The 24,309-nt window shown below is 48.4% G+C and overlaps 2 protein-coding genes across 4 annotated transcripts; both read right to left on the bottom strand.

Annotated features, from left to right (window-relative positions):
- Positions 1–4: 4 nt before the first annotated feature.
- Positions 5–12,106, bottom strand: slc30a7 (solute carrier family 30 member 7). 3 transcript variants are annotated; one of them, XM_030434297.1, is made up of 11 exons: positions 10,671–12,106; positions 9,779–9,880; positions 8,112–8,220; positions 6,571–6,658; positions 6,342–6,471; positions 5,984–6,205; positions 4,442–4,486; positions 3,678–3,813; positions 1,118–1,208; positions 865–1,014; positions 5–542 (listed from the first exon to the last, which is right to left on the bottom strand). In XM_030434297.1, the coding sequence occupies exons 3-11, from the start codon at positions 8,195–8,197 to the stop codon at positions 495–497; spliced, it is 996 nt and encodes a 331-aa protein (XP_030290157.1). In that variant the 5' UTR covers positions 8,198–8,220; positions 9,779–9,880; positions 10,671–12,106; the 3' UTR covers positions 5–494. The 3 variants fall into 3 exon arrangements, with proteins under 3 accessions (XP_030290157.1, XP_030290156.1, XP_030290158.1); XM_030434296.1 differs by lacking the exon at positions 10,671–12,106 and adding an exon at positions 10,180–10,638 and having other exon boundaries at positions 8,112–8,225; XM_030434298.1 differs by lacking the exon at positions 10,671–12,106 and adding an exon at positions 10,180–10,207.
- A 586-nt stretch (positions 12,107–12,692) lies between these two features.
- vcam1b (vascular cell adhesion molecule 1b) lies at positions 12,693–22,583 on the bottom strand. The gene is made up of 10 exons (XM_030434289.1): positions 22,470–22,583; positions 21,408–21,710; positions 20,937–21,260; positions 19,697–19,957; positions 19,334–19,603; positions 18,941–19,216; positions 16,657–16,959; positions 16,199–16,468; positions 15,080–15,340; positions 12,693–14,961 (listed from the first exon to the last, which is right to left on the bottom strand). The coding sequence occupies exons 1-10, from the start codon at positions 22,483–22,485 to the stop codon at positions 14,801–14,803; spliced, it is 2,445 nt and encodes an 814-aa protein (XP_030290149.1). The 5' UTR covers positions 22,486–22,583; the 3' UTR covers positions 12,693–14,800.
- Positions 22,584–24,309: the final 1,726 nt, after the last annotated feature.

Here is a 24,309-nt window from a genome sequence, read left to right as displayed (position 1 = left end):
CAGATCATTCATTCATCATTTATTACAGTTGAAAAAAGACTGAAACCCACTGGCTGGTCACATGGTTTGGTCACATGGTTTGGCACGTTAAAAACAAAGTGACTTCATACACACACTCACATACACACACACACCACGGACCAATCAGCTGGCAGCAGTCTGGTCCCAGCGCTGATGTCACAGGAGGGGGGGCGTCTGGACAGGAAGTGGGCTTAGATTGTCTCTGAGTCACGATGAAGGCACTTACCCAGAATGCTTTGCTCCAGGAGGAGGGGGAGGGGTCACACTGCCCGCCCACACGGAGGACAGGTAAAGGAAAAAAGGGGGGGGGGGGCAGTTTCAGTTCATCCACGATGCGTTGGAGTAAAGCATCATGGGAGATCAGTTGAGTTCTTACTGCCCCTGAATCAGTCTCACCTTCAATGACATGGGAAGGGGGAGGGGGGGGTCACCTGCAGGTGATTGGTCCCAGGTGTTCAGAGGAGGAGGAGCTTCTACATGGCGGCCACTTCGATCTGAACGTACAGCTGTCGAACTCCAGCCTGTAGGGAGACAGAAGGTTACCATGACGACCACTGTCACTGCAGACATACAGCTACCAACACCTTCAGGCACCCGCATGAGGATGTGACGCCATGTGGTGCGTTCAGGTACCCGTGTGACATGTGATGCACTCGGGCACATGTGAGGATGTAATGTGATGCGGTGCATTCAGGCACCTGTTTTAAGATGTGATGTATTGTGACGTGGTGCCTTCAGGTGCCTGTTTTAAGGCATGATGTTTCGTGGTGCTTTCAGGATGTAACGTGATGTGGTCCCTTTGGGTTCCTGTGTGAAATGTGGTGTTCTGGTGCGTTCAGGTACCTGTGTGAAGATGTGGTGTGTCTGGCTGAGTATCCAGCGGGTGTCGGCGTCGGGGGCGACCAGTAGCTTTAATGTTCCGATGTAAACGTCGGTACACAGAGTCCAGAAGTGAGGCTCCTGCAGGTTGTAGACTCCCTGCAGCTGCTGCACCTGAACACAACACACCAGGAATTAGACTTGTCCCTGACATAGAAACAGACACATGGACAACAGTGGAGGAGGCGGGTTTAGTGTGGGCGTGGTCTGAACTCACTCTCTGATAACACTCTGGCAGGGCGTGGTCCAGTGACGGAGGAGTTCTCTGCATCAGGATCCCGATGGACTCTTTCAGTAACGGCACCACGCTGAGGGTCAAAGGTCAGAGAGTTCTGAGTACAGACTGAGCATGTGCAGACTTCAGAGGCTCCACCCCTCACTGATATCACAATCTTGACACTTGCAAAAACCAAACACACCCCCCACGCAGTCTGCAGGTACATGTACTACTGCTCAGAGTACAACAGCTCCTGACACCAGAACCTTCACTGCAGTGGGGCAGAACTTGTGTACCTGCCGCCATCAGTGTCACTACAGCTGCAACCATCACACATTTAAGTGTCACTTACAGGTGCTAATACCTGTGTGATCTACAGAATGATCCATTAATGAAGAATCAGTAGATTCTGAAGTGGAGTTTGGTGGAGCTGTTCTCTGCAGCGGCTCTGATCCACGAGAACAATCAGAGTTTGAAGGAGTTCAGCAGTTTCCAGCTGCAGTAACCTGATGCCTGTGGTTGTGTGAAGGCCTCTCAGCTGACCACAGCTCTGCTCTGCTGACTGTTTAAATCTGCAGCTGTGTTCCCTTCCAGCCTATCAGACCACATCAGCGCACATCAGCTCCATTTATCACCGAGGCTTCTGGGAAATCTGACCGCTGCATTTACATCCAGAGGACCAGTGAGACGAGGACAGACTCCACGACTGTTTCCAGCTCCATACCGGTGGTTTGGCATGTCGAAGCCCATTAAGTACTAATTGCACATTCTTTACATTAGTGCAACCATTTTCCAAAGTATCCATCAGGTTCTCGATTGATTTGTTTCCTTCCAGGCAGACGCTGGTTTCAGGTCGTGTCTGAAGAATCAGCTGAAACCTGAGAGAATCCATCGACGTGCACCTTCACTCAACACAGCCTGTTTCTGTGCTGCGTTCAGGGCTGCTCCGACACTTTACAGCTGCTTAAAAGTTTCAATGTGAGAAATGAAGGATGTTCTAGCGGACCTTCAGAAGTCCACAATACTCAGTAAAGAGGTTCTCTTTATGAGGTTCTGCTGGTCACTTTAAGACGATCCTTTGGGAATGTTTGAGTGGTCGTTAGAGTTTAAACAGATCATGTTCAGACTGTGCTGCAGGTTCTGTCTGCAGGTTCTGTCTGCAGGTTCTGTCTGCAGGTTCTGTCTGCAGGTTCTATCTGCCGGTTCTGTCTGCAGGTTCTGTCTGCAGGTTCTATCTGCCGGTTCTGTCTGCAGGTTCTGTCTGCAGGTTCTATCTGCAGGTTCTGTCTGCAGGTTCTGTCTGCAGGTTCTCCAGAGAACCGAAGTGAAACCAGCGTCTGAAGGAAGGAAATCAACCAGAACAGTCCAGCAGAACTTTCACTGGAAGAACAGCAGGAGGCAAACAGGAAATGACCTCACTCTATTGTTCACCTTCCTCCTGACACACACACACACACACACACACACACACACACACACACACACACACACACACACACACACACACACACACACACACACACACAGTGTGTGTTGAAAGCTTCAGACCCTCCTGCAGTCTGTCATTATACAGGGACGAGCTGATTGGTCGACTGCTGATGAGGAGGACGCCCACAACAAAGAGGCAGCTGGCTTTTTTTTTTTTTTCTCAGTTCAATCACATCTCAGCACTATCTGTGATGAGCATGTGAATGAACGGAACTTTCTCCTTTGATTTTTGACTTTTTGCAGGACTGTCAAAACAAATAAGAATTTGTAAACAAAAAGTATTCCAAGCTTTCAGGCTCGTTTGCTGTTCTTTTATTGTTTTCGTCACTTTGTGGTTTTGAGGTAACGTTTGTGCTTTGCCGCATCTTCTCTCCGTCTCTGTTCTGTTTTTCATGTCGTGTCTTTAAGTGGTAGAAAAGATTAGATGTGTCGCTGTTCGAGTCACTTGTAACAACTTGTTGGCGGCATGTTTTGCAGATTCACGTTGTCTGGTCGGTGTCTGACTTTTTAAACCATCCAAACCAAAGCCAAACGATGGAATTCCGGTCCCCCCTGTTCGGCTCGGCTTCTGCTTCTTTATCCGCGTCTGATGTAACGTTACTAGTAATGTTATTTACTTCCATTGCGCTCTCCTCCGTCTCCGCCATGCTGCTTTGCCTCTGATTACTCCTGAGCGACCGGTGCTGTAAACGAGTCCTTACGGGTGACGTAAAAATGCGACCACAGTAGTAGCACTGCTGCAGTAATACTCGCCTTCATACAATGAACTTGTTGTTGAAGCCATATTAAATCACAGCCGTAGTGTATGTTAATGTTAGTGTAGCAACAGTGCTAAACAAGTAGCCTACACATTAAAATTAGGATCTAAACGACAGACATTTTTACATCACACTACGATATATATCATAATATCACACAGCTCTAGTCTTTTACAGGCCGTCAATCAACGAGGTGAAGACAAGGAGACACAAGGTACTGAGTACACAGAGTAGTACTACAGGTACTACAGGTACTACTACCATGCTGGACTAACTATGATGATGTCATCACAGCGTGCAGTAAGAAGAGTCACCTGACTCCGATGAGGAGGGCGATCAGCATGGAGCAGATGGGATCAGCGATCATCAGGTCGTATTTCTGCATCAGCAGAGCAGAGATGATCACGCCGACGCTGCCCAGAGTGTCAGCGATGATGTGCAGCAGCACGCCTGCAACACACACACACACACACACGCACACACACACACGCACACACACGCGCACACACACACACACACACGCACGCACACACGCGCACACACGCACACACACACACGCGCACGCACACACACGCACACACGCACACGCGCACGCACACACGCGCACGCACACGCACACGCACGCACACACACACACACACACGCACACACACGCACACACACGCACACACACACACACACACACACACAGCTTGTTCATAACTTTGTTCAGATTTTATCAGCGAACATGGAGATACGAGGTTGTGACAGGACGGACGCTGTGATGGTGTGTGAGCGCCACCCGGTGGTCACCTCTGCTCCTGATAATAACCAGGTTTACTTCAGGTCACATGTTTCCATTAGTTATTTCTGTTGTGTATATTTTATATTGGTCGACACACACTTGTATGTATTATTATTGTTTTATATATTAAACATGGTTTATTTTACATAATCTGAGCTCTTCATGACTCCTGCTGTCTGTCTGGAAGTTCAGTAATAATCAATAATAATCAATAACTGCTTCAGATACAGTGACGACTGTCTTGTTCAGTTCATGGTTTGTGTTGTGTTGTGTTGTGTTGTGTTGTGTTCTCACCCTGCAGGATCTGTTTGCTGGACCCTTTCCCTGGAGTGAACTGGTCTGCAACGACAGCACAAAGAACACACTTCACATTTACATTTACACCAGAAGACGACAGACAGAACCGGTGCTGTAAACCAAGACCTGAGAGTTATTCCAGAGAGGAGGTTCAACAAACTCTGAGCTTCACCCTGAACTCTGAGCTGACTTACCCTGTGAAGTGAATCTCTGAGTTTTCAGTTCCAGAACAGCTGATCTGAGTTCGGTAAGTCGACTCTGAGTATGTTAACTCTGAGTTGAGCTCGCGCCTGACGACTAGTAAAAAGCCATCATCATCAATGGAGCTCCGATACAGTGATTCACCATGGCAACAGGGGAGAAAACAGGAAGCAGACATTATCTGGGAAAAAAACCACAGTAACACGGCTGCGGCCGTAATAAAAATCACTGACGGAGTTTTAGATGCGGTCGTCTTTTCATTTTGGATTTAACATCACTTTCTTTTATATTAGCCTTTGAGGAAGTGGTTCAATGTTGTTCAGTGTTTTATTTTATTTTAGGCTATTTTATTTTATTTTATTTTAGGCTATTTTATTTTATTTTATTTTAGGCTATTTTATTTTATTTTATTTTAGGCTATTTTATTTTATTTTATTTTATTTTATTTTATTTTATTTTATTTTATTCTAGGCTATTTTATTTTATTTTATTCTAGGCTAGGTTACCGCAGTAACAGACCCAGAGTTTAACTTACCTCTCTTTCTGGAACTGAACACTCAGAGTTTCTCTCATCTCAGTGTAACAAACTCAGAGTTTTCACAAAACCTGTTTTCTGGAATCCCCCGCAGGACTGAGGAGTAGAGACCGAGTCGAGTCCACGAGTAACAGCACCATGATAGATGTTTCATTAAATAATTAAAAAGGCTCCTTAGAGGGAAATCTGTCTCTGTTTTCTATAAACAGGTTGTCTGCAGCTCTGAGACTGTCTGGACTTCATGACAGGTTCTGTTTAATAATAATAATAATAATAATAATAATAATAATAATAATAATAATAATAATAATAATAATAATAAAATACATTTTAAGGCTTTTCAAGGCACCCGAGGTCACCTTACATAGAATAAAGGAATGAAATAACAACAGCACAGATTATTAAAACCAAACATTGACCTAAAAAAGAAGAGACAGGTATCGTGCACAGCGAGAGTCAGAGTGAGTCTGCCAGTTTGAACAGGTGGGCTTTGAGTTTGGATGTGAATGTTGTGATGGAGTCTGACTGTCTCATGTGTGGAGGGGAGGAAGTTCCATAGTCTGGGTGCCGAGCAGCTGAAGGCTCTAAAGCGTGGTGTGGGGATGGTGAGTAGTCCAGCAGAGGTTGAGTGCAGGAGGGGCTGTGTTCCTGCAGGAGGTCTCAGAGGTAGGTGGGGGCTCGATGGTGGAGAGCTTTGTATGTGAGGTGGAGGTTTTTGTAGTGGATGCAGTACGACGACGTCTCTGCAGCAGCATCGAAAACACGTTCTTCTACAAACACCAAGAGTAAAAATGCAGACTCACCTTGACAGTGTGGCTCCTCATGTCCCCCGTGACCGTGTCCATGTCCCCCGTGGTCGTGTCCATGTCCCCCGTGGTCGTGTCCATGTCCCCCGTGGTCGTGTCCATGTCCCCCGTGGTCGTGTCCATGTCCCCCATGACCATGTTTGTCCTGGTGGTCGTGTCCTCCGTGACTGTGGCCGTGATTCAGACTGCCATTAAACAGAGAGTGGCTGTGACCGTGACCTGAGAGAGAGAGACAGGTTAGACAGGTGAGGCGCTGCAGAACTGGAGTGAGGTTCTGATGAGCTGTGGTGAAGGCTCAGAGCTGCAGTAAGGGTCTAGACAGGTGCCTGAAGGTTCCAGGTTCTGCAGAACTGACCTCCCTCTCCATGTGAGTGTCCGTGGCCTCCGTGCTGGAAAACAAAGATCCCGATCAGGTTGACGATCAGACCGGCCACAGAGACAGGAAGCAGCCGGTCGTGGTGAACGTCAGGAGGCTCCAGAGCTCTCTGAGAGGGAGACAGGTCCACACACACAGACAGACGGGTTCATACAGATGGACGGTTCAGACAGACAGACAAATCTGTGTGTGTGTGTGTGTGTGTTACCTCAACTCCTTCAGAGAAGATGAAGAAGGCTGTGAAGATGAGGAAGAGTCCATTGACGAAGCCGGCCAGAACCTCAGCTCTGACATAACTGAAACACAGAACACACACACACACACACTGAGGTTCTGCAAGCACAACAAAAACCAGAGACCGTCAGACCCGACTGACAGAGCGCAGATCGGCAGTCAGACCCGACTGACAGAGCGCAGATCGGCAGTCAGACCCGACTGACGGAGCGCAGATCGGCAGTCAGACCTGACTGACGGAGCGCAGATCAGCAGTCAGACCCGACTGACGGAGCGCAGATCGGCAGTCAGACCCGACTGACGGAGCGCAGATCGGCAGTCAAACCTGACTGACGGAGCGCAGATCGGCAGTCAGACCTGACTGACGGAGCGCAGATCGGCAGTCAGACCCGACTGACGGAGCGCAGATGGGCAGTCAGACCCGACTGACTGAGCGCAGATCGGCAGTCAGACCCGACTGACGGAGCGCAGATCAGCAGTCAAACCTGACTGACGGAGCGCAGATCGGCAGTCAGACCTGACTGACGGAGCGCAGATCGGCAGTCAGACCCGACTGACAGAGCGCAGATCGGCAGTCAGACCCGACTGACAGAGCGCAGATCGGCAGTCAGACCCGACTGACGGAGCGCAGATCGGCAGTCAGACCTGACTGACGGAGCGCAGATCAGCAGTCAGACCCGACTGACGGAGCGCAGATCGGCAGTCAGACCCGACTGACGGAGCGCAGATCGGCAGTCAAACCTGACTGACGGAGCGCAGATCGGCAGTCAGACCTGACTGACGGAGCGCAGATCGGCAGTCAGACCCGACTGACGGAGCGCAGATGGGCAGTCAGACCCGACTGACTGAGCGCAGATCGGCAGTCAGACCCGACTGACGGAGCGCAGATCAGCAGTCAAACCTGACTGACGGAGCGCAGATCGGCAGTCAGACCTGACTGACGGAGCGCAGATCAGCAGTCAAACCTGACTGACGGAGCGCAGATCGGCAGTCAGACCCGACTGACGGAGCGCAGATCGGCAGTCAGACCTACAGACGCCTCACTGAGCGGGTTGGCCAATTACTACGATACGTCTTGTTTTTATGTGTTTACAGCTGCTAATGTATGTAACACTGTTACTGTGACACACAATTATGTGTAAACACTCATAAAAACATTATAAACACATCCTGTATATAAGGAGTAGATAACGTTTAGAATCATCAGAGAACGTTACAGACATTGTGTTTGATTCCTCTCCGTTTCCTGAATATATCCGTATGTGTGTGAATGTGTAAATGAGACATTAACTTACAGCACTTTGTAGAAGGAGCTTTATAAAGTTCACTCCACTGACTTGTATCAGTTCACAGGGCGGAGCTGCAACATCCAAGATGGGGCCAACCTGCTCAGTGAGGCGTCTGAGTATATATGTATATGTCTATATGTCTATATGTCTATAGTCAGACCTGCCTGACAGAGCACAGATCAGAACAGTCAGACCTGAGTAATAGAGCACAGAAAGATGGTTTCACCCGTAAGAGAAGCTGTCGTTGGATCTCCACCTGGAGATGACGGAGGCTGCCAGACCTGCCAGCAGAGCGGTGCAGTCAAAGAACATGTGGAAGGAGTCTGAGATCAGACCTAAACTGAAGAGGACACACAACACACACGTCAAACACACAACACACATGTCAAACACACAACACACACGTCAAACACACAACATGTGTCTCACAGTGTCTCCAACATCACTTCGGTTCTGATCAGGGCTGGAAGAAGAACTTTAGTTACACTACAGCGTAGAAACACAAGTTAACATTCAGAAGATTACTGAAGTGTCAGAATTAACATCACAGCACTCTGATGAGCACTGACTCATCTGACAGGTAACTGAGCGGCTGTTCACACCTGACGTTCACACCTGGGTGACCTGAACACACGTGGACCGTGTGGACGAGCACAGACACACTGAGGTTCTGCTTCTGTCTCTGACTCATTCTGCATTAACCTGTCATGAACATCTCATCCTGCCACCCGTGTGGAAACACCTGCAGCCGTTTCTCTGTTCATTTTACACCCATCTGTCATTACTGATTAAATTATTGATCTTTCATGTGTTCATTACTTCAGTGTCCAGCTGGTGAAGATGGAGCTCATTTTAACGACTTTATATACTGATGAAAAGTTTCATCTGTAAAAATACATCATCAGTTATTAGTCGATTCTGTTTGATCATTTTAGTCATCTGAACACAAACGATCCAGTCGAACAGAAGTAAAAAGAGACGTGACGTAAATACTCCAGTACCAGCAGCTAAAACAGTATTTAAACATGAAGCAGACGGTTTGATTATAGAACAAACGTCACAATGTGTCTAAACGTGAACCAGCAGTTATTACAGCATCAGTTCTCTCTGATCGTCTCTGAGCGCCGTGTCTCCACTGAGACGTGCAGGAGAACAACAACTGATCAAATAAACTTGTGTTCTTGTTCTTATTTGTGACGGAGGTTCTGCAGCAGCACGGACCCACAGTGTTGCTGCACCTTCAGGTTCAGAACCAGACAGAATGTGAGTCTCTGTTTATAATGCAGCAGCTTCAGAGATCGTCACAGATCTGTTGGACCGATGATGAGCTCTGAGTTCTGTCTCTGCGTCAGGATCGGTACCGTCTGCAGTGCTGACAGAACCAGGATATTATCAGTAACAAGAGTTAAACTGTGCTGGAGCTCCGCCTCCTCACATCACATACAATGGATCAATAAATATCAGATCACAGTGGACTTTAGTCTGTGATCATCTGACGGGTCGAACAGCTCGGTTCTGTTCAGATCCTCTGAGTCTGTGATGAGAACAACAGAACATCAGTCAGTTATCGTCTCATTCTAACTTGTACACTTGTAAACTTGTAACTTGTAACATCTACTTCTGATACATAAAGTACTTTTTCATTAGAATACTTTTGGACTTCTACTTGATATCTGCTGGTTATAAAGTATTTGTACTTGATGCAGTAATACTTTTACTGCAGTAAAATAACCGAGTACTTCTTCCACCTCTGATCAATAAAACACATCTGTTGATATAAATTACAGGAAGTGCGCGTGCACACACACACACGGCTCCTCCATGCTAACACATACGTGGCACATCCTGAGCTGAACAAACAGACAGCAGCTGATGCTAACACCGTTAGCTCACCTGTTACTCCAGATTCCGTACGATAACTCCACGAAGGCGAAGGACAGGTTGAGACAGAGGAAGAAGAAAAGGTTCCGGGAGGTTTTGTCCGCGAGGATCGACCTGAAAACACCGAACAATCACAACAGCTCCATCACAGCAGGCACGAACCCGGCAAAGATCCGGGTCATTAACACCTGACGGCCCCACTCACACCACACACCGTCATTACCCCGAGTTAATATCCGACAGAGCGACAAAACACAGTTTAATAAAGAAGTCGTGAGCAAAGGGGCACATTTGTTCAGGCTAGCCGGTTAGCACCAGGCTAGCATCGTTTCACTAGAGTCAGCTGGTTCACTGTTAGCTCCGGTAACTTAGTCGCTGTTAGCTCCGTTAGCAGTTAGCAGCGGTTCGTTTACCTGAACCATCCTGAGAGCTTCAGCAGCAGGTTGAACTTCGCAGGTTTGTACTCGTCGTCTTTAATTGATAAAGGTAACATCTTCACACCTGAACACACACACTCACACACACACACACTCTGGATACACTTAGCTACGGGATGCTAACTGTCAACTTCCGCTTTGCTCGGATTTCACAATAAAAGCGCCCCGATTAGCTCGCGCGCGCGCGCGCACACACACACACACACACACACACACACCGTATGGAGACGACTCCACCTGACAAGAAGAAAATGATTTATATAAATAAAACATATATAATCACAAAAAAGTCACACAAGACTCACCGTAGACCTGAACCAGACTCACCGTAGACCTGGACCGGACTCACCGTAGACCTGAACCAGACTCACCGTAGACCTGAACCAGACTCACCGTAGACCTGAACCGGACTCACCGTAGACCTGGACCAGACAGCCAGGTGTACCTGCTGTATTTTCACAACAAACCTGAGCTGTCCTTGTTGAGTTGCAGCTGTGCTGTGAGCAGCAGGGGGCGTCAGAGCGTCATGTTGGGTCGGTGCCGGTCCCTCTGAGGAGCCTCTCAGATCTGTGGACTCTCATCATGGAGGACAAAGTCTTTATTTTAAACCTCATGATTGTTCTTCAAGGAGGAAGCCATCTGTCCATCAGTGTGTTTGTTATGAAATATGGTGTGTGTGTGTTTGTGTAGTGATGAGAGGAATCACTCATCAGTTTCTATGGCAACCACAAACCTCAGTGACCTATCAGAAGAAGCCGCCGACGCTCCATCAGAAGCGACTCCGTCCTCCTCCACACAGAGACAGGAAGTGGAAATGATTGGTCGGTTGGAGGTCGATCGACCCCTTGATGGATTCTAAATGAGTTTTTTCCTTCAGACTTTACACAGATTTCTGCCGGACACAAACACACGTGGTGGAAACATTGTCTCCCTGGATCGGCTGTATACATTCAAACTCCCAAAGTTTTGCCGAGTCAGGATGTAAATAGAATATTTACAACATATGCTGGTTTTGCTGCTCACCAGCATCTCAATGTCCGTTCCCTGGATGTTCACCTGTGTGCAGGGTTGTCTGTGCCTGCAGAAATCCACCACCAGCTCTTTGGTCTGAGCTGGAGCTGGTTCTGCTGGCACCAGTCCACAAAGTCCTGAATAAGTCCTCTGTAGGCTCCGTCGACCCTGATGAGGCCGACGACAGCAGAGTCGTCAGAGAACTTTAGTAGATGGCTGTGGGGTGATTGGAGGGAGAAGTCTGCAGTGTGCTGGGTGAACAGGAAAGTGGCCAGGACTGGTCCTTGTGGGCCACCGTACTGCAGACAACTGTGTCCGACACACAGTCCCGAATCCTCAAATACTGCGGCCGGTTGGTGAGGTAGTCCAGGATCCAGGACGTGAGGTGGTGGTCCACCTGTGAGCTCCAGCTTGTTCCCCAGAAGGGCAGACTGAATGGTGTTGAAAGCACTCGAGAAATCAAAGGACACGATCCTCACAGAGCTTCCAGGCTTTTCAAGGTGTGATGAAGAAGATGATGATGACCTCATGATGAACCGACGCGTGTTGTTTCCACAGCGAGCTGCTGACGGAGCCTCTGCAGGAAAACAGAGCTCCATCTTCTTCTTCTTCTCTTCCAGACAGGAAATGGCAGCAGGGCAGCAGATTAAAATGACAAGACGCAGCAGAAAGCTTCGTCCTCTCTTACACAACGAGGTCAGAGGTCACGGAGGCCCGGCAGGACACTGAACGCCACACGGATGACAAACAGCAGATGGAGCAGCGACCAACACATTTATCAACACTTTCTTTAAAGCGTTTCAGCTGAATCTGCTCAAACGGCTCCGCGTCCTCAGAGTCGCTGTGTCTGCTTTGACCTTTAACTCTGTAAATGTTAGACGGACACATTCATCTCGTTCAAGTCTAAATTTAACTAAAACTTTAACTGAAAGCTGAGAAACAAAGCAGGCCGATCCACATTCACACCTCACTTCTCAAGCCTTCTGGTATCCATGACAACCAGCTGGAGAGCCAATGAGCTCTGAGCTGAGAACAAAAACAACCAGAACATTTAATGAATTCGTTCAGCTCGTTAAACAGCTCAGAGGATCCTGTGAACGAGCGACAGACAGAGAGAGAGCTGCAGCTGGTGAGGAACGACCGGACAGGTTTCTACCAAACAAAGATCATAAGATATGATAATAATCAGCAAAGTATATATTGAAGGACTTGGTCCATCTTAAACCCGCCTGATGCTTCAGGTTAGCTGATTTCAGAGAGCTTCATCATCATCATCAGGATGTCTGCTGATCTTTAATGATGTGAAGCTTTGAACTCTGAGTGTGGAGTCAGCAGCACCGTGGCCTCCAGCTGAGACTTCCTCCACACTTACAGTAAACGCTGAATGTAACAGAAGTGAAAGAGAAAACTGATTAAAACTGAATCACAGGAAAGTCCCAGGAAATCAGATCATGTTTCAACTAGCTCCAGGACACAGCTGAAGAAATAAATATCTTTAATAAAAGCAGAGAGACCAAACACGTTCAGCTCAGCTTACATCAGAAATCCATCAGAGAATCCAACAGAAACACAAACAAACAGAAACTCTCTGGTTCCAGATGCAGAACGGTGCAGTGGCACCAGACTGGGGCTCAGCTTACAGCCTCCTGATGGGTCGGCAACAGGTCCTGAAGGTCAAACTGGAGCTTTTACATGTCAGAGAGCAAGTTCAGATTGACAGTTGTGATAACTACACTGTGGATGTTGGTCGCTGTACGTTGGGACGGGTAGCCAAGTGTTCAATTGTTACACAAACACATTTGGATGTTGTAGTCACATATCAGGTGACAGTAGTCACATTTTAAGTTTCTGGCACGTAGCAGTCACATGTATGGCTTTGGTAGCCACATGTAAGGGTGTAGTAGCCACTGTAGGGGTGTAGTAGCCACATGTAGGGGTGTAGTAGCCACATGTAGGGGTGTAGTAGCCACATGTAGGGGTGTAGTAGCCACATGTAGGGGTGTAGTAGCCACATGTAGGGGTGTAGTAGCCACATGAAGGGGTGTAGTAGCCACATGTAGGGGTGTAGTAGCCACATGTAGGGGTGTAGTAGCCACATGTAGGGGTGTAGTAGCCACATGAAGGGGTGTAGTAGCCACATGTAGGGGGTAGTAGCCACATGTAGGGGTGTAGTAGCCACATGAAGGGGTGTAGTAGCCACATGTAGGGGTGTAGTAGCCACATGAAGGGGTGTAGTAGCCACATGAAGGGGTGTAGTAGCCACTGTAGGGGTGTAGTAGCCACATGTAGGGGTGTAGTAGCCACATGAAGGGGTGTAGTAGCCACATGAAGGGGTGTAGTAGCCACATGTAGGGGTGTAGTAGCCACATGTAGGGGTGTAGTAGCCACATGTAAGGGTGTAGTAGCCACATGAAGGGGTGTAGTAGCCACATGTAAGGGTGTAGTAGCCACATGTAGGGGTGTAGTAGCCACATGTAGGGGTGTAGTAGCCACATGTAAGGGTGTAGTAGCCACATGTAGGGGTGTAGTAGCCACATGTAGGGTGTAGTAGCCACATGTAGGGGTGTAGTAGCCACATGTAGGGGTGTAGTAGCCACATGTAAGGGGTGTAGTAGCCACATGTAGGGGTGTAGTAGCCACATGAAGGGGTGTAGTAGCCACATGTAGGGGTGTAGTAGCCACATGTAAGGGTGTAGTAGCCACATGTAAGGGTGTAGTAGCCACATGAAGGGGTGTAGTAGCCACATGTAGGGGTGTAGTAGCCACATGAAGGGGTGTAGTAGCCACATGTAAGGGTGTAGTAGCCACATGTAAGGGTGTAGTAGCCACATGAAGGGGTGTAGTAGCCACATGTAGGGGTGTAGTAGCCACATGTAAGGGTGTAGTAGCCACATGTAAGGGTGTAGTAGCCACATGTAGGGGTGTAGTAGCCACATGTAGGGGTGTAGTAGCCACATGTAGGGGTGTAGTAGCCACATGTAAGGGTGTAGTAGCCACATGTAAGGGTGTAGTAGCCACATGAAGGGGTGTAGTAGCCACATGTAGGGGTGTAGTAGCCACATGTAGGGGTGTAGTAGCCACATGAAGGGGTGTAGTAGCCACATGTAGGGGTGTAGTAGCCACATGTAGGGGTGTAGTAGCCACATGTAAGGGTGTAGTAGCCACATGTAAGGGTGTAGTAGCCACATGTAGGGGTGTAGTAGCCAATACTTTGATCCTAGATGCTGGTAGTTACATGTTGGAACATGCTGTTCACATACCAGGATATCAAAGCAACATGTTAAGGTGTTATAACCACTTGTTGCCAGTAGGTGGCCACATGTCGGGTTTGGTTGCCACACAACAGGATGTTAGGAGTGATAGTCACATGTTGGGAAATCGAAGCCTCATGTTGAAATAATGAAAACACACGTTGCAAATTAGCAGCCAAAAGTCAGGAGGCGTTAGCCACATGTTAGCATAACAAAGCCATGTGTCAGGACATGAGAGCTACACAACAGGAAGTGGAAGTCACATTTTAGAACATGGTAGCCACATGTTGGAGCTTGGTAGCTAGGTGTCTGGAGATGTTAGCCCAGCGTTAGCCTCAGGCTGAGGGCGGAGCAGACTGGGGCAGCTGATAGAAGCCTTTCTTCTTGGATCTTCTCAGGTAGTCGAGGAGCAGAGCAGCAGCAGCGAGCCCGGCGGCAGCGCAGGCGACAGGGATGATGACCACGCTGAGCCTGGGAGGAAGGCTGCTGCTCCTCTCTGCAGGAGACAAAGGAGACAAAGACTCAAACACCAAATCCAGACTCTTCAAGTTAAATCAGCAGAAATAAGCTCAGGGATTTGAACTGGACCAAACCAGTGAACTGGTCTCACTGACCTCTGACGCTGATCCTGAACACTTTGACCTGGTATCCCAGGTTGTTGGTCACGTTGACCTGGTAGAGGCCAGAATCTCTGGCTGTGACATTGACCAATAGAAAGGTTCCGTTGGAGGAATATCTCTCCGTCCCATTGGTCAGCTTCTTCAGGACCACTGCCGATGGCGGGAAGCTGATCGTTCGGCAGCACACGGTGACATTTTGTCCCTCCTGGACCAACGCAGACGGCAGGATGAGGACTGTAGTGTTCCTGGGGGGAGCTGGACCACAAGAGACCAGATCAGAGTTGCACTGCTCAAACTAACTTTTATGATTTGTTCCCGTTCTAACACATTTTCTTTCACTTTCATGATTAATGCTGGAGCTGAGAGGACAAACAAACACGGCTGCTGTCAGACTGAGTTTGACTTCTGGGATTTCTTTATGGATTCATTCAAATCTAAAACACAAAGTCATCCATCAACTGAATGTAAACAAACATGTTCAGATGTGAGACTGCATCAGTGCTGACTTCAGCAGAGAAACAAAGACTCTGCGAGTGTTTTCTTTGACAGCCTGATGATGTGAACCTGTTGACCTTTAACCAACGCCATCACCTGCTGTCATGACTCTGCAGCTCCTCCCTCAGGTGTGGACACTAAACACACCTGGACTGAGTGAGGAGTGAATGAACATGTTGTTGAGCTCAGTCTGGCTCTGAGAGTCTAACACGTGACTCAGCCGTGCACTCAGTTTATTTCTGTCCAGAGAAGCACTCAGCATCCTGTAAAGGAGTGAGAGGTCGACTCCTCAGATAACAGCTTTCAAACAAAGAGAAGGAGAAGTGAGGGGGCCGAACAGATTTGGAAATATCCAAAGTTTATCATGACAGAGACCAGCTGCTTGGTCTGGGGGGCTGCAGGGCTCTGTGCTGGGTCCACTCCAGTCTGTCATATGAACACCAGGAGGCGTTATTTCCACCTGTGACAGATTCAGTCAGAGCTGCTGATTTAAATCTCTTTCAGCAGAATCATCTGAGAAAACATCTGAACTGATGAACATGTTGTTGGGTAGAGCCGGCGTCCCCCCAGTACTGTAAATATGATCACTGTATTATTCTTAATAAAATGGAGGCCCACCTCTGACGGTCAGGGAGCTGCTGACCCGCTGGGCTCCGTGCTGGTTGATGGCTTCACACTGGAAGTGGGCGGAGTCTTCCAGCTGGGCGGAGGAGAGTGTGAAGGAGAGTGCGGAGGGGGCGGAGTCTGTCCTCTGTAACTCTAACCCATCCCTCTTCAGCACCAATGTGGGGCTTGGAGTTCCGTCCGAGCGGCAGGTGAGCGTCACCTGCTGACCCTCCAGCACCTCCTCACCTGGACTCACTGAGAGGGAGGTTCTCGTCGGAGGATCTAAAGCAGACCAGGATTTGAGATCAACAAAACCTGAATCTGAGTTAATTAATTTATTTCTTTGTTAGTTTTTAAACGCAGGACTTCCTGTGACGCAGTATTGATCCTGAGTGGATTACACTATCTAACTCTTAATTCTTTGAACAGGAAGTGTCTCCTTCACAATAAAAGCCTGTAGTCCCACTCACTTTGTATCTGAAGGGGGATGCTGGTCCTCCTCGACCTCCACACGTCTCCGTCCTCTGTTAGCAGCTTAGCGCTGCAGCTCAGAACCTGCTGATCCTCTTCCACCCGGTGCTGAAGAACAGACGAGAGGTTCTGTAAGGAACCAGAGAACCTGAACGACTCCAACATCAGCATCCTGGTGCCTGACAGCCACTCGATCCTCATCTGATTGGCTGAGTAGACGTTGTTGACATGGCAGTGAAGCACCGTCTCCTGACCCAGCAGGACAGGTCCAGGATCCTCCAGGACCGGATCAGATGGAAATGCTGCAGAGAAGAAGAACAAATAAAGAAGAGACATCACATCCTGTTTCATCTACGGTCTACGTCAGTCTGCAGGTGAAGGAGCATTGGTGCATTCAAGGACCCTCATGTATTTCAGTGTTTGTCTCTCATCAGCACCGCTGACTGAAGAGGTCGTTTATTAACCCTCCAGTGATCAGAGTCATCGTTACCGTCAGATGTTTTTGACTCAGTTCAGTGTTTTAAACAAGCAGCAGTCTGTTCATGTTCACCTGACAATATTTTGAGATCACACTGGAAGACGTGGACATCTTTCAATTCCAGCATAAGTACTGAGGCATTGCTATAATCACTTTCCTGTGTTGCATAGATTAGCTTTCTCGAGCACAAAGTGCAGGAGCAAGCTGCTGCTCTTAACTTCTTGTACGAGCTACCAAAAGGCTGACCGTCTTCCCTGTTTCTTCTATCTACGCCCAGCGCCATTTATTTGTCAATCCGTGATCATTTAGGAGGGCATCTTCTCCAGGCTTCATGAATTTACTCTCCATCCTAATCTCCTACATGACGTCTCTGCACGGGTATCAATTCAGCATGAGACTCAGTTGAAGCACGTATTTCCAAGACCCGCCCCATTTTACTTCTGATTGGCTGATAATGTTCGTTTGTGAGAGGGAGAGTTGTGTTCCCATCATATCGTCGGCAGACACACTCACGAACTCTCAAGTGATATCAAGACTTTTTTTTTCTAATATAGGATTTTTTTTTTCCCGCAGCCAAACGCCACACGCCGGAAATCCGGCACGGTGCCAGAATACTGGAATCCCTGCCTGACCACTCCGTTGCCTCTCGTCTGACCCGCTCAGCAGAAGAGTTGCATTGAAACATCTCGCCTCGTCGGCTGCCAGTACTCCAAAACATGAAAACAGGCAATGATGGAACAGAGTGCATAGAATAACAAAGCATACACAGTATTCCACCCTCCCACACACCGCGCTGATTCGCTAACACACGACCAATCAGAGAATCCAACGGCTCAGACGTCCGACAGCCGACCTCTTCAGACTTCGCATGTTGAATCGGAGCAGACAACGTCCGAGCGGCTCTGAAAGCTTCCGACGCAGCTGAACACACCGAACAGATTAGTTCCCGACCTCGTCCGAGTCTGCCCGAACACTTCAGACGGCCGACGGTTGGCCCGGTGTGTTTCAGGCTTTAGTCTTTTACAAAGAGGCAAGTGTGTATTTTTGTATCATGTGCCTTAACATGTGATGGATGATGAAGAGTCGGAGCTCTTGAGTCTCTCTGCTGAAATAAAACCTCACTTAGTTTTCACTGTTGTTTAAAGAGAGAAGATGTTTCCAGACGTCTGAGTGAGTCAGACTGAAGTCCAGCAGCAGCACATCAGACTGATCCAGAGTCTGTGTGGGAGGATGACAGCGTGTCCTCCTCTCTTCAGATAGAAGACAGATGTGTTCCTGCTCTGAGCAACAACACACTGACCTTTGACCTCTGTCCACACACACACACACTCTCTCCCGTCTCATCGCCTCGCTCAGATTCCTCCTCGCTCACACTTCTCTTTCACACCTCCTCCTCGCAGCGATGGCGACCCGTGTGAGTGTGTGCGGCCTGCAGTCTGCTCGGCTGTTGGGTTTCTCAGCATCACATTAATTCAACAGAACATTTCTCAAGAATATTCACGACGTGATCGAAGAAAAGTTCTGATTTGTGGTGGAACAACCTTTGTTATGGATAAAGCTTGAGGTGAGATGTCAGCATGTGTGTGTCGAAATGAGGTTTCCTGGTTTGTGTGTTGTTAGTTTGTTGTGAAAGGTACGGTGGCTCTGAGGAGTCAAACGTCACATACGGACGCTCCACCGACCACAGCTTCAGTCTGTGATGGAGATGTGTGTGTTGTCCTCTCTGAGCCACCGTATGAAGGTGAGATAGGTGTTAGAATATCAGGGACACCTGATCTCAGGTATGTCAGGTGTGTCACACTCACAGAAGACCTGGACCCGGCTGGTTCCGGTCCTGCTGACGGAGTCACACTCGGCCTCACAGCTGAAGCCTCCCTGATCCTGGAGGTCCAGGTCCTGCAGGTGGAGCGGGGACAGTCCATCCTGCTGCTGCGTCCTCTGGAGGACACCGACCTGCCCCGTCCTCGTCCAGGTGATGGAGGGAGGGTGGAGACATCCGGAGGCTCTGCAGGTCAGAAGCAGACCTGAACCCCTCTCTGCTGCTGAGACCAGAGGACTCACCTCCACCTGCAGAGGGTGGGCTGCACGAGGCACACGGCACAGATCTGATTATTGATCGTCAGTGTCGTCATCTGTTTCATCACATCAGCTCAGAGACGTCAGTTACACTTGAACAGGAAGTGGAGACAGACACAAACCTGAGACGCTGACGGAGCTGCTGACCAGCTGCTCTCCGTACTGGTTGGAGGCTTCGCACTGGTAGTGGGCGGAGTCTTCCAGCCGGGCGGAGGGGAGGCTGAACGAGAGCGTAGAGGAGGCGGAGTCAGTCGTCTGAAGCTCCACCCCCTCCCTCCTTAGCACCAATTTGGGGCTTGGAGTTCCGTCCGAGCGGCAGGTGAGCGTCACCTGCTGACCCTCCAGCACCTCCTCACCTGGACTCACTGAGAGGGAGGTGTTGGTGGGTGGAGCTGTGGAGGAGCAGACAGGTGAGTCAGAGCTGTGACAGGTAAACAAATAAACAAATAAATAGACAGGATGTGAGTCAGGAGCGTCCCTCTCACCGTAGACGGTGACCTGGACAGCGGCGCTGTGGTTGCCCTCGCTGTTTCGGGCCTCACAGTCATAGCGTCCGGCCTCAGACTGACTCACTGAGCTGAAGACCAGCTGATGGTCTTGGCCACGCCCCTCAGACACGCCCTCTGCCTTCCTGAAGCTCCAGGTGACTGTCGGCTTTGGGTTTCCCTCCACAGAGCAGGTGAGAGTGATCGGAGAGCCCGCCATCTCCAGCACCGAGTCTGGTGTTACCGTGACGACAGGAGCGTCTACAGAGGAGGAGGAGGAGGAGGAGGAGGAAGAGCTGTCAGAAACACCTGAACAAAATGTGTTTCAGCACATTTAACAGAGGTGACTTCCTGTCAGCTTCTCTGTGATCGTCTGAGGAACGAATCAGACGACAAAGAGACGTTCAACAGACGATAAGTCAGCGCAGAGAGTGAGAACATCAAGTTCCTCAGAGTGCAGATCTCACAGGACCGAAACTGGAATAAGACCTCAGGGATCATCTGCCCAGCAGAGACTGTGAGCTGAAACAAGCCTCTCTCTCCATCAGCATCCTCGGGACTTTCTACAGAGGTGGTGGAGAGCGTTCTGACGTGTGGTATCTCGACGTGGTAAACGAAGCCCTGCAGAGAAGAGTGAGAGGAGCTGAGAGGGTCAGCAGAGTTTCCCTCCGCTCGGTCCAAGAACTCTTCCTAACCGCTGCAGGACTCTGAACATGGTCAGGACAGACCAGCACACTCATCAACAGCCTCCCTCCACCAGCTGTCAGACTGCTGAACTGCTGATCTGGAGTCTGCGCACTGCTGCAGCTCATGAGCCTCCATCATAGTTTCAGATCTAAATGATTATAGTTATATATTGTGTTTGTGATATTGATCCGGAACGAAATCTTCTCTTTGCTGCACTACTTTTGTTGGTACAGCTAAATGACACTAACGCTTTGATTGATTGATTGATTGATTGATTGAACTCATATTCCTGCTGTTGTAAATGAGCCTCCACACTGATTATAAAAGAAGAGTTGATAAGAACTCTGAGGACTTCAGGTCTAAACTGAGAAAATGTCTGGAAGAAGCTTCATGAAGACGAAGTGAACAGAACCACCGCTCAGCTGTTTGTCGTGTCACCTTCAGGTCAACGCAAACATTTCAAACTTCATATACGACTGTTCATGTGATTAACGAGAGGAAACTCTGAGCAGGACTGGATCTGATCTGGTCCAGAATGAGGCTGAGGACTCACAGAGCACATTCAGGGAGACATTGGTCTGTTTGGTCCAGTTTACAGACTGCAGGTCCTGCAGGTCCTGCAGGTCCTGCAGGTCCAGCGTGGCCCGGCAGATGATGGTCCCTCCAGAGTCCTGGGCCACAGGAGTGAACCTGTACTCAGAGCGGACTGAGCTCGATCCAGGATCACCCGCAGAGCTCTGCAGGACCTCGTCACCTCTGAGCCAGGTGAGGCTCAGACGCTCTGTGGGGTACAGGTCAGACACCTGACAGGTGAGAGTAGACTCCGCCCCCAACCTCAGGTGGTCCTCCCCTGTGATCACTGGGTCTGATGGGAAGGCTGCGAAACAGAGAATATTATCAATCAGTGCGATCGGACTCAGAAGGACCAATCAGACAGTACGTGATGAGTCAGCACCTTGTGTGTGTGTGTGAGTGAATGTGTGTGTGACTGAGTGTGTGTGTGTGTGTGTGTGTGCGCGCTCACAGTAGACGTGCACGGTGCTCTTGACCTGCTTCCTCTCCCCCCCACAGCTGACTCGACACAGCAGTGCTCCCTCGTGCTCCATACTGACGGGGTCAAAGGTCACCACAGACTGGCTCTGATTGGTGCTGATGGAGGCGGTCAGGGGGCGGTCGTCCAGCGTAGACCAGGACACGCTCGGCACTGTGGGACAGTCCTGAACCCGACACACCAGCTGGTGACGCTCGCCCAGCTTCAACAGAGGCCGTCCGGGAAACACGTCAACATGCAGACCCTGAACGCACCATGATGACATCAGCAGCACAGCTGTGGAGGTAAACAACAACAAACAACATTAAAACTGGAGTCATGGATCTGATGTCAGAGCTGCGTTCAGGGAGCCTGAACCCTCTTCAGCAGGAACCAATGAGCCATAGACAGGAAGTCAGACCGTATTAAGAGACGGACCGACATGTTGGTTTGAAGACAAATACAGAAAAACAACCAATCAGTTATCAATGTTTCATTAATCAATAAATCAGTTTGAGTCCCTCTCTGATGTTATGTGTTCTCTCTGATCGACACTTTCATCAGATCAGAGCTGATGATTCAGACTGAATCAATCAGACTGATCAGGTTAATGACAACTGATACATAAACTGGTTCAGACATAATGAGACGAATCAGAGCAGAAGATTTAATCTGATGAAACAGACGGCTGCAGGTTCTCTGGGTCGGGACCCAACATGAAGTCACCTGATGTTTACACCTGATCATCTGATTACTGACACTATCATAATCAATAACAACAGACAGACAGACAGACTAAGGTGGACTTCAGGTTATTTAAAAGTTTTCATATAAAAGATGAGTGAATTTATTTTCTTTGTCTTGTGAACCAGTTTCAACTCCTTTCTGACATCTCACACGCACATGCACGCACACACACACACACACACACACACACACACACACACACACACACACACACACACACACTCAGTCACACACACATTCACTCACACACACACACACTCACTCACTCACACACACAATGATAAAAAGAATAAAAGGTATAAATCTCACCTGACAGCAGAGACATGGTCGCTCTGATGAATGAATCAGCTCAGAGACTCTTTGTGTCGACGTCTCAGTGAAACAGTCTGAAACACAACGACTCCTCCTCCTCCATGTCTCCTCCTCCTCCTCCTCCTCCCTCTCTCCTTTATGGCTCCCTGTGTGTGTGTGTGTGTGTGTGTGTGTGTGTGTGTGTGTGTGTGTGTGTGTGTGTTCAGCCCACAGCGCCCTCTGCAGGAAACACTTTTATTTTAAATGTTTTCAGATGATTTCCGTTGATGAACTGAAGAATCATCCAGAATAACAATGAAAACAAAAAGACTTTGTCTTGTGTGACAAAATGATTGATGATGATAAAATTGATCATCATTCTAACTTGACGTTAAATCATTGTTAAAGTGTCCAGTCGAGTCTGGAGCAGCAGCAGAGCCGGTCTGTCCTCTGACTGATTGATCTTCAGAGTGTGATAACAGGCTGAGTGATCAGCTCGTATTGATCAGTCTGATGAGGTGGAGTCACTGAGGGCGACCTGCTGGACGACCTGCAGTCATGTGACCACGCTCACTTTCACTGCTCAACCCTGACAGTGTGTGTGTGTGTGTGTGTGTGTGTGTGTGTGTGTGTGTGTGTGTGTGGAGGTCTTTAACAGAAACATGTCCGACCTTTGAACTCCGGGTTTAAACCACAAGCTGCTTTTAACTTTAGACTCCAGCTGTGATCCTCAATAATTACAACAGCTCATCATGTGATCAGACTATTTATTGTCCACATGTCGTCATACACATGTGGACATCTTCAAAGTATTTTATTTATTTCATTTACTTTCTGCTGTTCCACTCTGAACCTCCGTCTGCTCCTGCTGCTTCTTTCTGATCAACGTCTCTGTGGACGTTTCTATTTTCAGACCGACTGTCCTGTGAACTCACCTGCTGGAGACACGTCTCCTACATTGTTACTGTCAGAGGACGAGGCAGGAAGTGACAAAACTGAGACCCACTGAGCAGAAACATCCGAAAGACGTCCGGTGGAACCACAGTTGAAGTATTTTAGACAGGGTTCAACAATAAAGTCTTTCCAGTGTAATTTAAGGCTTCTTTTCCACTTCAGTCACAGACATCTGAAGAGCTTCTGGTGCTTCAACATTTGAGTCTCTGCAGTGAAACTTCAGCAGCTCAGACCCTCACAGACGAGGAGCCCTCTGCAGGACCGACACACATGCAGTCACACGTACAGCACAGAAAAATTAGTCAGTTTACAAATTGACAGATTATCTGATACCAGTGATATGAAGGTGCTGATGAGTAGCTCTCCTGGTAAAGAACACGCCTCATGCAGCTGCTGAGGTCCACTTAAAGGGTTTGAATCCTTTTGTAGATTTACTGCGAGGAGTAAAATTTGGCCTTCAAAAAAAACTTTAATGTTGAACATCAAGAGGTTCTTTAGACGTCTAACATTACACTGTAAAAACTTTAATGCTTAACAACATCAACAGGGAACGCTGAGAAGACGTCACAAAACCTTCATGCTGCTCACAGAGTAATGTAGACACAGAGTAATGTAGACACAGTAATGTAGACACAGTAATGTAGACACAGAGTAATGTAGACACAGTAATGTAGACACAGAGTAATGTAGACACAGAGTAATGTAGACACACAGTAATGTAGACACACAGTAATGTAGACACAGAGTAATGTAGACACAGAGTAATGTAGACACACAGTAATGTAGACACAGAGTAATGTAGACACAGAGTAATGTAGACACACAGTAATGTAGACACACAGTAATGTAGACACAGAGTAATGTAGACACAGAGTAATGTAGACACAGAGTAATGTAGACACAG

This window comes from Sparus aurata, chromosome 11 (genome assembly GCF_900880675.1).
Source record: "Sparus aurata chromosome 11, fSpaAur1.1, whole genome shotgun sequence".
NCBI classification, from domain to species: domain Eukaryota; kingdom Metazoa; phylum Chordata; class Actinopteri; order Spariformes; family Sparidae; genus Sparus; species Sparus aurata.
Note: the sequence above shows the minus strand (reverse complement) of the source record. Positions and strands in the feature narration are given on the sequence as shown.

Excerpts from the sequence above, each read along its gene's own strand:
- slc30a7 (XM_030434296.1), bottom strand. The coding sequence starts at position 10,259 with ATGTTACCTTTATCAATTAAAGACGACGAGTACAAACCTGCGAAGTTC. Across the intron at positions 9,881-10,179 it reads AAGCTCTCAGGATGGTTCAG|GTCGATCCTCGCGGACAAAA; the intron begins GTAAACGAACCG and ends CGGTGTTTTCAG. Across the intron at positions 6,206-6,341 it reads ACACTCACATGGAGAGGGAG|GTCACGGTCACAGCCACTCT; the intron begins GTCAGTTCTGCA and ends TCTCTCTCTCAG.
- vcam1b (XM_030434289.1), bottom strand. Across the intron at positions 19,217-19,333 it reads CAGCTCCGTCAGCGTCTCAG|CCCACCCTCTGCAGGTGGAG; the intron begins GTTTGTGTCTGT and ends TGCCTCGTGCAG. Across the intron at positions 14,962-15,079 it reads GTTCAGGATCAGCGTCAGAG|AGAGGAGCAGCAGCCTTCCT; the intron begins GTCAGTGAGACC and ends TGTCTCCTGCAG.